Genomic DNA, 12873 nt, shown 5'->3' with positions numbered 1-12873 from the left:
ATGTGTTAATTATTGAAACTGTCATACCAATTTGATTTGAAACTGTCTCATTGCTATTTGTCTCTCAATAAAATTATGGGAAAAAAAAAGAAAAAAAAAGATCTCTAGTAGTTATCCAAACCTGAGAATAGTGCTGAGTCCTCTATATACTATGTTTTCCACATACATACATACATACATACATACATACATACTACATACAAAATTTGAATTCTTTTGCTGTCTTAACTAAAAACCTATGACACTGTGGTCATAAGTTTTGCAGTTTTGGGTGTGATGATAAAATGAGCATAAATATGTTCCTTTATTCACAACTTCCCAGACATAAGATTTGTTCTTAACCAGGGATCTTAGCAACCTCAACATGTGGAGTTTTTCTTGCCTTATTAAGTCAAAAGCTTTTCCCTTTTCACTTAAGAACTTTACAGCTTCTCTTTGGCATATCTGAATTGCTAACATAGGTATTCTTGCAGTTTGAGGTCACTGTTAAATAAAATAGGGGTGCTGGACACAGCACTGTGACATGGTGATAGAGAATGTGAGAACCAACATGGCCCGTAAGTGACCAGTGGTGGCCGGGAGCGGGTGCAGAGGGCTGTATACACTGTCGATACCCCGGACAAAGGAATGATTCGGATCCCATCACACCACTCAGAGTAGTACACAATAAAACTTATTAATTGTGCATTTCTGGAATTTTCCATTTAATATTTTGGATCACAGCTGACTGCTGTGGGTAATTGAAATTGTGAAAAGTAAAACCATGGATAAGAAAAGATGAATTATGTATGAGTCATGCATGTGTGTATATTCATCTTTATTTCTATATGTGTATATGGCAAGATACTGTATTTAGAAATAAAATATGAAAATTCAGAAACCCAGAAAAAGAGACAAAATAATTCTTTTTAAAAATTAATACATGAGGGCTGGTGAGATGGCTCAGTGGTCTAAAGCACCTATTTAGAACAAGCTTAAAGCACAGGGACCGCGGTTCAATCCCCCAGCACCACATGCCAGCCAGCCCCGCCCCCTGGTGGGCTGAGCTGGCCACACACACACACACACACACACACACACACATAAATAAAATAAATAAAATTTAAAAAAATTAATACATGAAGCCAGGTGTGGTGGTGCATGCCTGTAATCCTAGCACTTGGGAGGCTGAGGCAGGAGGGTCACTGAGAGTTCAAGGCCTGTCTGGCTATGAACTGCATAGTGAGACCCTGTCTCAAATCCAAAACCCCCTGAAAATTAGCACGTTTGTAGCAAACGCTGATCACATCTGCAGTGGGAAGTGGGCACCTGCACACACCACTTCATGGTTCTTTTTCATTCCCTACTCACCCTTCTTTCCTGGTTCACATCTTGGTCCTATTCCCATTTGCAGAAACTATTTCCACTTTTTAAAAAATTTTATTTATTTATTTATTTATTTGTGTGTGTCCAGCTCAGCCCACCAGGGGGCGGGGCTGGCTGGCATGTGGTGCTGGGGGATTGAACCGCGGTCCATGTGCTTTGCTAAGCTTGTTCTGAGTAGGTGCTTTAGACCACTGAACCATCTCACCAGCCCCTATTTCCACTTTTTTTATCTTTCTTTTCTCTTTTTTTATCTTCTTTCTCTCCTGTCCTCTATTTCTTGTTCCCCTTCCCATTTGAAAAAAGACCTCCCTACTATGTGCCTTTTTATGTTGCTCTTTATATTTTGAGTTTCTCATATAAGAGAAACTGCACAATTTAAACTTGTGTATGTGATTTTTTCACCTAATATTATGGTCTCAAGGTACACTTATTTATGTAGGAATGCCTCATGTTTATCTTCCTTGCTGGCACAGGAGTTCTCTACTGTACTATCCTACTGAGCCATCTCCCCAGCCCACTACTGTAATACCAATACCATATTTTTTTTATCCATTCATGGCTGGCAGGCATATAGGCATTTCCAAGATTTAATTATTATAAATTATGTTGCTATAAACATGAATATGCATGTATTGCTGCAATATGATAACTTTAACTCTTTCAGGAAGATCCCTAGAAGAGCCAGAGCTGAATCAAATTAAATTTCTAGTCTTAGATGTTTTTAGGAATCTCCGTATTGATTTCTGCGGTGGTTGTACTAGTTTACATTCTCACTAACAGTATAGAAAGGTTCCACTTTCCCTGCAGCCTGGTCAGCGTTTGTTATTATTTATTTTTGAGAATAGTCATTCTTTCCAGAGTAAGACAGAATCTCAGTGTTGCTTTAATTTGCCTTTTACTAATGGATAGAGATGCTGAACATTTTTTTACATATTTTATTTATACTTCTTCTGAGAAATGTCTGTTCATTTCAGTTGCCTATTTGGTTAGAAGGCAAAATGCAGTAATTCTATCAAGAATTTTGTCTTTATGTCTCTAGAAAATAGCTATAAATATAATAAATCCATTCAAAAACAAGCCAATTATTTTGTTCAAATGTACTATAGTCTTTATATTGAAAGAATATAATTATTATATTTGTATTAGTAGTAATTAAGAAAAATCTATAATCTTATTCACAAATCAAATCCATATGTTATTTGCCTGACTCCTGTCTTTATGGCTTTCTAGATCTATGGATTCTGCATCTGGAGATTCAATCAATTAAGATGGAACTCTTTTTTTTTAATTGCATCTGTACTGAACAAGTAGAGCTTTTTTTTCTCATCATAATTCCCTAAGAAATATAGTATAACAACTATTTACAGAGTATTTGTGTTGTATAGGTAATATAAGTAATCTAGAGATGAAGTATACAGGAGGATATACATAGATTATATGTAAATATTACCTAATTTTACAGAACAGAATTTTAACCTCTTGGGATTCTGATTCCCATGGGGTGAAGCTGATTGAGGAAGTGAGGAATAGGCCCTAAAATAAACCTTTCATGGATCCTCAAGGTTATCTGTATTTAAGTTCTATGCATATTTTGTTTTCTGTATCATAGTAATATGATATAAGAAATGTCTGTTGATAACATCAGCAGGCTTTTCTACTTTGCTTCTCATTGTTTCTTATCCTTTCCCTTTGATCCTTTCCACTGGGAAATCAGTGACAGTTTGGTACACACCCTTACACATCTTTTTCTTGTTTTTAATCAGTTATATCCAGAGAAGGAAAAAGGAGAATTTTGCTTCTGTTCTACAGAAATGCAATCATATAACATGCACATCTTTCCCTTAATTTCTTCAGGCTAATAAATACAGCTCTAACTTACTTTCTCTCTCTCTCTCTCTCTCTCTCTCTCTCTCTCTCTCTCTCTCTCTTTCTTTCTTTCTTTCGAGACAAGGTCTTACTGTGTAGTTCAGGCTGGCCTTGGTCGGACTCATTATGTAGCCCAGGCTGGCCTTGAACTCACAGAAATCTTCCTGCCTAGGCCTTCTGAGTGCTGGGATTACAGGCATCCACCACCACATCCGGCATCTAGCTCACTTTTTTAGCTGCCTAGTATTTTAAGGGTGAAGATGCCACAATTTATTCAGCCATTCCTGGGCTGAACATTAGTTGTTCCCAGTTCTTTGCCTCTGCACACAATGGTGCAACAAGTAACCTTAAATATACAAATCCTTGTACACCAATTCTTTTGTTTCTATGGGATACAGCCCCCCAAACAGGAATCATTCATAGAAAGTAGGATGGAGCATCATTTATAAATAAATAAAAGTACATAGTGTAGTGCTGCAAATTCAAAGGAATTCAGTAAATGATAATGGTGAGTATATTTGACTATGTGGTTACCTAGCAGCCTTTTGATGAGAAAAGATGTGTTTCCCAGCAACTAGAAAGTATATATCATGGAATGAGAATTTGTAAGCAAAGAACAAAAGACAGAGCCTGGCCCCACAGCTCCTGAGAATTACTGTTTCAAAGCGCGTTTCCTGTTGTGCTTACTGGGCCACAGAGGCTGGTAGAGGAAAAGAGTTCTTTGAAATCTTGTTGCTGAACACTGAATCCCTGACCCTATAAGCTAATCGAGCTTCAATATGCTTTCAATAACCTGAGTCTTGAAAGCTTTCACCAATTGTATTACCTTGACGCTGGTGACTTAAAGAGCTAGGAAGGTGTCTCTTGAAGACAGGGATGTTACAGCACATCACATGAGAAGCCAAGCACTAATGCTTGACTCTGCCAACTTGTCAGCATTGTGACAGAGCAAGACTTAAAATCCCCTTGTATCAAATAAAGATAATAATATTCATGCTGCCTAATTTGTAGTATTCTAGTGAGGAACAATGAAATTATGTAAATGAATGTGCTTTGTAAGAGCTACATATATTAGCATTGTTAATATTATTCTGATTCTTGGCTAGGCAACTACTGTGTATCACAGCACCTTTCCTGTTCTTTGTATTGCTGAGAAAGAACATATTACCACTTAAAAGAAGATTGATTTTGTAACAATCATGAAGTGCACTGTAAAAGTACAGAACAATCAATAAAGAATGAGACTAGATGTCAGTCATTGAATCTATCTGCATCTATTGTTTAACAGACTTCTATAACAAAATATTGACAAAGCTGCCCCATTTTTAATATTTTACAGATACTGTAAATGAGAATGAAGCAAAAAAATATTTTCTTCTATCCCTTAAGTTTCTATTTTAAACCACTGTATGGTGTCAGAAGCAACATCCTGGTGTTCTTTTCCTAGTCCTGGCTGTTGCTCATAAAGTACACACATGCTTACGGGAATCCAGCTACTCCATGAATGCTTCCTGCCCAACCACTGTTATTTTCTATGACTAAAACCCTGAAGAAAGTGCTGCTTCTATTAATGAATTCCCTTTATATAATATGTATTTGAAAATAACAGCAGAAGCTACCTGACACACATGAGGACTCATTCATTTCAGAAATGTGTCATGTTTTCAGTGTTCACTCATTAGTAGGACAGAATATTGGTGGAAGGAACTCTGGAAAACTCAGTGCCAGTTGAAAATCGGCAGTTAGTTCCTTCCAGCTGTTTTTTTTTTTTTTTTTTTTTTTTTTTTTTTTCAGAACCGGGGATTGAACTCAGATCTTTGAGCTTGCCAGGGAAGTACTTATTCTACTGAGTCATCTCCCTGGCCCCTGAAATTTCTTTCTTTCTTTCTCTTTCTTTTTTTTTTTTTTTGGAACCAGGGATTGAACTCAGGCCTTTGTACTTGCCAGGGAAGCACTTATTCCACTGAGCTATCTCCCCGGCCCCCTTTCAGCTGTTTTTAAAGGTATTCTTTTTGTAGAGACTTAAAAGTGGCTTATTGATATAGCTTAAAATTTTTGATGTTTAGCTGTTTCTCTTTTGGTTCTTCCTATGGAGAAAATAAAATGTTTTTCTAAAACTGAAGTGGTTATGAAGTTTTGCACAGTTAAATCTAAATAAATGGTTACTATAGTCAATATCTGCTAATGTCAGTGGGAGGAAAGTCACCATCTATGGGGCATACAACTAAATTAATCAGTGTTACAGTTTTGCCTTTCAGATAGCTGTGGGAGCACCAGGTAGACAGATGCCCCAAGAGAATGAAGGCTACTAAGCCCTTGGACTGATTTCATGTTTCAGTCCTTTACATGATCTTTAGAAACTATTTTTTTAAGGCCTTTCTTGTCCTGTGAAGTATACCTATGCTGAAGGAAAAATACTTTGAGATTGAAACTGTATCTATAAAATCATTTTTTCTGTATAGGTCAGTCTGGTTTTCAAAAGAGGTGTGTGTGTGTGTGTGTGTGTGTGTGTGTGTGTGGTGTGGTGTTAGGTATTGAACACAGGGCCTTACAGATGCTAGGAAAGTATTCTAGCACTGAGCTATATTCTCATCCCTTTTTAATTTTATTTTTTAGGCAGGATCTTGCTAAATTGTTCAGGCTGACCTTGAACTTCCAATCCTTCCACATCATAGCTGTAATTATAAGCACACACTATCATGCTGTGCCAAAAAGAGATTGTTGTTATTGATCATCCCTGTTATTTTAGAGGATTCAATGGGTTATCATTTAAAAGGGAACAGATAATATGGAAGTACAGGAAATAAAAATATTGGGGAATACTGCATGTTTTCCTCAGTTTACTATACCTGAGGTGAAATGTGACATTTTTTTTTTAAATTTTTTTTTTTATTTATGAGAGAGAGAGAGGGGTGTGTTGGTGTGTGTGCGCGGCCAGCTCAGCCCACCAGGGGGCGGGGCTGGCTGGCATGTGGTGCTGGGGGATTGAACCGCGGTCCCTGATGCTTTGCTAAGCTTGTTCTAAGTAGGCGCTTTGGACCACTGAGCCATCTCTCCAGCCCCGAAATGTGACATTTTTAACGGTGCTTTCTTCTAGAAAAAAATTGATCTCATAAAGTATGCAAATTATAATAGCAATTATACCTATTATTAAAAGGTTTCTTGATTTTCAAAATATGTAGATATTATAAAAACCGTAATGATGCATATTATTCAGTGTTCAGGAAATTTTATCCATCCATCACAGAGGCAAAATATTCCTATTCATCTCATACATGGAATTAAAATTAGAGTTTCTGGGCACTGTAATGAAATCCTGAGTCAAAATAAAGTTTTAGGAAGCCTGGGGACTGTAGTTCAGTGGCACAGTACTTATCTGGCTTGCACAGGTGCTGACAGAAAAAAAGAAGAAATTATTGAGAAAGGAAGACTGTTAATTATCTTATAGTTTTTATCAGATATGCAGGAATACATATCATATTGTCTTTCTGATGTGAAAAAGCTGAAAGAATAAATAACATCCAAAATGTACAATGGATACTGCAAAATGGGAAGAAACTTCAAAAGAGAAACAGAGATGGGGAGTGGAGAAAAGAAAGAAGAGAAAAGCAATATATGCATACGTAGATACATAATTTATATATTATATATAAAAGAAAGTTAAGATCATTATACCACTAATTTCTCTTGGTTCATTGAAAAGAAAGGTTTGTTCTAATATTGTTTGGACAATTATCTTGTACTCTGAGTAGCTAATTTGAAAATAATAATACACAATGTATTAACCATTGTTACTCTATTATCTTGTTTTGAAATTTTTGTTTTTTCTCTTTAAAAGAATTATCTTTAAAAAAAGAATTATCTTATAGTTTTTACCTGAATTAGAGAAAAATAATTTTTTTTAATTCATTGCACTGTGTAGTTCCTGACAAAGCTTATTTAAAAGATAGGATTAAGCTTTGGAACATCAGTTACATAGTTTTTAAAAATGAGTATACTTGAACTTTTTAAAGTTTATAGTCAAAATGGATTTTTTTGACTGTTTACCACTCTTCATTAATCTCTCTTATTATACAAATGCATGTACTATAGTAGTTTAGTTTCTGAAATCACATAGATAATAATACTTATTACTTCAAATTTATCCTTTTAGTGATTTAGGTGTGGACTTTTGTTTTTCCTTTTTCTTTTGTGGTGCTTATGAATATTTTTCGGTTTCAGTCCACCGAATATTGTAACAAATATATTCTAGTTGCTATAGTCTAAAACAGCGCTTAGAAATGTTTATGCTTGGTGTCATTTCTATGATTACCTTGATGACATTTTCTGAGTTTGATTTTTCATTACCTAGCTATGTACCTTTCGGAGATGGATATACTGATTTTCCTAATTACCAGTCTATGTACTTGAGATGGTGTATTTATTTGCTACTTCTAAAGAACTGAATAGCACAGCCTCTGTAAGTGATGGGCTGCTATGTTATCATATAAATGCTCAAGGTACAGCTTCTAATGTTGAAAAATAGGAAAATAAATTGACCTTGATTAAGTGTGTCTTCTTTTGTCTGTTCCCAGGAAAGTTTATTTCAGGTATTTCTACTGCTGAAATGATTAGCGTTAACAGCTTTTCCCCTCCATTTTATTTTACAGGGTCTCTTCATCTTCCTGATATATGGGGTGTACAACACAGAGGTAAGTCTGCATGGAGTATCTCAAGGCTGACAGAGTGAATGAGAGAAATGACAGGTTTCTTATCTTGATAACTGAGGAACAGAGTTGGCTTTTCATAGGAGTGCCCTACTGCCCTTCATGCTTGGACTAGCTTATATGCATCTCAACTTACTATTAAACACTGACACCCTGAATAAAGGGACAGCCTCATTTCTCACAGGCATTGACTAATATTTTACTACTGCCTGAAGTTTTGAATTTGCAGTCTTTAATACTCAGCTACACTTGACATATTAAAGTTTCAGTTTAAATAGTGAAATGCTTATATATAGTTGCATGGGGTTAGAAAAGTACAATTTTCTCTTATCTCAAAAGTGCTCAATAAATATTTTCTGTTAACTTCCTCAGGCAGGCTCTGAGAGCTAAATGCTAGTAAATAATCTTCATGGCTTCAATTGTGAAATATCTCAGAGGTTATTAATTATGAGAAGTTACTTAGAGAAATAGTATGAGAAAATAGACATGCAATTTCATTTAAATACACTATGCAAATTATTGGCATAGTCTTGTTCTTTTATTGAAACGTTTTGTGATTTATAAATATCTTTAGGAAAGTTGCTGGTTTAGATTTGTGTGCTTAATGTGAAAACCAGCACCTTGTCTACATTAAGCACTAAATAAATACTTGTTTGGTTTTGTTGATGTAACTTTGCAAGGTTTTACTTTTACAACTTTCCCTTGATAGAAAAATTTGTAAGGAAAGAATGGATTCTAGTAGAGATCTTAGAAGGGCCTGGTGGTCAGTTTTTCACAAATAATTTAAGAGGCAGCAATACAACGGTGGCCAACAGACTCATTAGCCAGCCTGGGAAGGTATGTGGGCATTTAAATAGCATCTGAGGATGATGAAGTGTGTGTGTGGGCGTGTTTTACAAGTCTACTGCACCTGGATCACACGCGGTTTCCCTTTCCAGTAGCCTTCAGGTAGGTTGGCAGTAGGACAATTTTTTTTTTTTTCCTCTTTTTTGCAACGGTACCTTTCTTGCGGTTTCAGAGTGAGTTCCTTCTCTAAATGCAAAGATACACATTCTTAGTGCTTCCAAGCTATAAAGGATAACAGAAGTATCTATAATGCTGGGCATTTTAACTTTCATTCTTTTAGACAGAAATAAAAGTGCCCAAATGATCCACTTGTGAGTTTGGGTTTCATTTAACACCTGGATTGTAAATCTTAATGAAGAAGCCCTCAGCGTGCAGCCCTCAGTTTCCCTCGTCTCCTTCAACCCCTTCCTCTGCAGCTTCACGCCACGCTGCAATACGGTCTCCCCGCCTCCCCGACCCACTTCCCGTCTCTTGGGTCACATCTCCTCAGCGGCTCTCCCCCAGAAGCCCTCGACTACTTTCATCGCCTGGGTGCAGGCCACCAATCACATCGATTCTCCTCGGAAGCCCCTGTTCCGTACCGTGCCAAATCCCCGCCCCACCTACCCGGGCGCCCCCCCAACTCCGCCCAACGGCCCCTGTGATTGACAGGCAGGCCGGGCGGAAACTGCGGCGCAGGCGCCCTGACTTCTCCGAGCTCCCTCTGGCCAGGTCGAATAGTTCCCAGCAGGCACCGCGCCGCGGCTGCGCAGTAGAGAGGAGGCTTTTAATTCCATTGTGGAGAGGACGGCGTTATTTTTATTAACTGGAGGCGACGGCGGCGACGGCGGCGGCGGGACCCGTAAGTGTTGCCGGCGGGTCTGGAAGGGAGAGGGCGAGGCCCAGGGAAGACTCGCGCAGCTCTGTGTGCCGGTGCCGGAGGCGACGGGGCTGGGAATAAGTGCTGGGCGCGTTGCGGTCTGGGCGGCGGCGCGGCGGGGTCCTGAGCGCTGCCGTGGTCCCGGCCCGGGGCCCGGTTCCACCACCTAGCCTTCCTCCCCCCTCTTTCCCCTCCTCTCCTCAGCCAGGCCTCCTCCGGGGTATGAAAATCGGCAGCGGGTTCCTGAGTGGCGGCGGCGGTACCGGCAGTAGCGGCGGTAGCGGCCCCGGCTGCGGCGGTAGCGGCCCCGGCGGCGGCGGCGGCAGGAGAGCCGAGATGGAGCCCACCTTCCCCCAGGGTATGGTTATGTTCAACCACCGGCTTCCCCCGGTCACCAGCTTCACCCGGCCTGCGGGGTCGGCCGCCCCTCCCCCGCAGTGCGTGTTATCCTCCTCTACCTCCGCAGCCCCGGCCGCTGAGCCCCCCCCTCCGCCAGCCCCGGACATGACTTTCAAGAAGGAGCCGGCGGCGTCAGCCGCGGCCTTCCCTTCTCAGAGGACCTCCTGGGGATTCTTGCAGTCTTTGGTTAGCATTAAGCAGGAGAAACCCACAGATCCTGAGGAGCAGCAGTCCCACCACCACCATCACCACCACCACTATGGGGGGCTGTTCGCTGGGGCTGAAGAAAGATCTCCAGGCCTAGGAGGCGGGGAAGGGGGGAGCCACGGCGTCATCCAGGACCTCAGTATTCTCCACCAGCATGTCCAACAGCAACCAGCCCAGCACCACCGTGATGTATTACTGAGCAGCAGTAGCAGGACTGATGACCATGGCAATGAGGAGCCAAAGCAGGACACTAATGTCAAGAAGGCAAAGAGGCCAAAGCCAGAATCTCAGGGAATCAAAGCCAAGAGGAAGCCAAGTGCATCTTCCAAACCTTCTTTGGTTGGAGATGGAGAAGGTGCCATCCTCTCCCCAAGTCAGAAACCTCATATCTGTGATCACTGTAGTGCTGCTTTCCGAAGCTCCTATCACCTGCGGAGACATGTCCTCATTCACACAGGAGAAAGACCTTTCCAGTGCAGCCAATGTAGTATGGGTTTCATTCAGAAATACCTACTGCAGAGACATGAGAAAATTCATAGTAGAGAGAAGCCCTTTGGATGTGATCAGTGCAGCATGAAGTTTATTCAGAAGTACCATATGGAGAGACACAAGAGGACACATAGTGGAGAAAAGCCATATAAGTGTGACACTTGCCAACAGTATTTTTCAAGGACTGATAGATTGTTGAAGCACAGGCGCACATGTGGTGAAGCCATAGCGAAAGGATCCGCTAGTGCAGAACCTGGGTCATCAAACCATAACAATATGGGAAATCTGGCTGCATTGTCTCAGGGAAATACAAGTTCTTCAAGGAGAAAATCGAAGTCAAAAAATATAGCTATTGAAAATAAGGAACAGAAGACTGGTAAAACAAATGAATCACAAATTTCAAATAATATAAACATGCAGAGTTACTCTGTAGAAATGCCTACTGTGTCTTCCAGTGGAGGCATAATTGGCACTGGTATAGATGAATTGCAGAAAAGGGTGCCAAAATTGATCTTCAAGAAAGGAAGCAGAAAGAATACAGATAAGAACTACCTTAATTTTGTGTCACCATTACCAGACATAGTTGGACAGAAATCCTTGTCTGGGAAACCAAGCGGCTCACTTGGTATAGTATCAAATAATAGTGTGGAGACCATTAGTCTTCTCCAAAATACAAGTGGCAAACAAGGTCAAATAAGTAGTAATTATGATGATGCCATGCAGTTTTCAAAGAAAAGAAGATATTTACCAACTGCCAGCAGCAACAGTGCCTTTTCTATAAATGTGGGACATATGGTCTCCCAACAGTCTGTCATTCAGTCTGCAGGTGTCAGTGTTTTGGACAATGAGGCACCATTGTCACTTATTGACTCCTCAGCTCTCAGTGCTGAAATTAAGTCTTGTCATGACAAGTCTGGAATTCCTGATGAGGTTTTACAAAGTATTTTGGATCAATACTCCAACAAATCAGAAAGCCAGAAAGAAGATCCTTTCAATATAACCGAGCCACGAGTGGATTTACACACCTCAGGAGAACACTCAGAATTGGTTCAAGAAGAAAATTTAAGCCCAGGCACCCAAACACCTTCAAATGATAAAACAAGTATGTTGCAAGAATACTCCAAATACCTCCAACAGGCTTTTGAAAAATCCACTAATGCAGGTATTACTCTCGGACCTGGTTTCCAATTTGTCAGTTTGTCTTCACTTCTCTACAACCACACTTTATTTCCAGAAAAACAAATATACACTACGTCTCCTTTGGAGTGTGGTTTCGGCCAATCTGTTACCTCAGTGTTGCCATCTTCATTGCCAAAGCCTCCTTTTGGGATGTTGTTTGGATCTCAGCCAGGTCTTTATTTATCTGCTTTGGATGCTACATATCAGCAGTTGACACCTTCGCAGGAGCTGGATGATCTGATAGATTCTCAGAAGAACTTAGAGACTTCATCAGCCTTCCAGTCCTCATCTCAAAAACTGACTAGCCAGAAAGAACAACAGAAGAACTTAGAGTCCTCAGCAAGCTTTCAGATTCCATCTCAGGAGTTAGCTAGCCAGATAGATCCTCAGAAAGACATAGAGCCTAGAACAACGTACCAGATTGAGAACTTTGCACAAGCATTTGGTTCTCAGTTTAAGTTGGGCAGCAGGGTGCCAATGACTTTTATCACTAACTCTAATGGAGAAGTGGACCATAGAGTAAGGACTTCAGTGTCAGATTTTTCAGGGTATACAAATATGATGTCTGATGTAAGTGAGCCATGTAGTACAAGAGTAAAAACATCTACCAGCCAGAGTTACAGGTAAGGTCCCAAAGTGACCAGGCTGGGGGGTCTTCTAATGTAATTTTGTTTTATTTTGAGAACACTGCCATTGGAATGTTTCTACACGATCCTATTAAGAATAATGTAATGCCCTTTCAATGCAACTTTTCATATTTAGTTTATTTTGTTAGCGTGATTTTAGCTCTGTTTGTATTATGATTTTTAATCCAAATCAATAGTTTAAAAATAGTTTGACATTCAAAGTGACAATGTTTAGCAATCAAATTTACATGTATAGATTGTCAGGGAATAGCCCAAAAGTTTTAAATGCAAAAAAAATAAAAAAATAAAAAAATAAAAAATAAGAGAATTA

General features: G+C 39.7%; 1 protein-coding gene across 2 annotated transcripts; it reads left to right on the top strand.

Moving 5' to 3' along the window:
- The first annotated feature begins 9523 nt into the window (after positions 1-9523).
- Znf281 (zinc finger protein 281) lies at positions 9524-12866 on the top strand. Of its 2 annotated transcripts, none has more exons than XM_004625317.2 (2): positions 9524-9624; positions 9851-12866. In XM_004625317.2, exon 2 carries the CDS (start codon positions 9865-9867, stop codon positions 12541-12543), a length of 2679 nt encoding a protein of 892 aa, XP_004625374.1. In that variant the 5' UTR covers positions 9524-9624; positions 9851-9864; the 3' UTR covers positions 12544-12866. The 2 variants fall into 2 exon arrangements, with proteins under 2 accessions (XP_004625374.1, XP_012368552.1); XM_012513098.2 differs by having other exon boundaries at positions 9529-9624; positions 9847-12855.
- Positions 12867-12873: the final 7 nt, after the last annotated feature.

Source organism: Octodon degus, unplaced genomic scaffold (assembly GCF_000260255.1).
Source record: "Octodon degus isolate 3935 unplaced genomic scaffold, OctDeg1.0 scaffold00009, whole genome shotgun sequence".
In the NCBI taxonomy this organism is placed as follows: Eukaryota; Metazoa; Chordata; class Mammalia; order Rodentia; family Octodontidae; genus Octodon; species Octodon degus.
The sequence above is the reverse complement of the archived record's forward strand: the minus strand, read 5'-3'. Positions and strand labels throughout refer to the sequence as shown.

Excerpts from the sequence above, each read along its gene's own strand:
- Znf281 (XM_004625317.2), top strand. The coding sequence starts at position 9,865 with ATGAAAATCGGCAGCGGGTTCCTGAGTGGCGGCGGCGGTACCGGCAGT.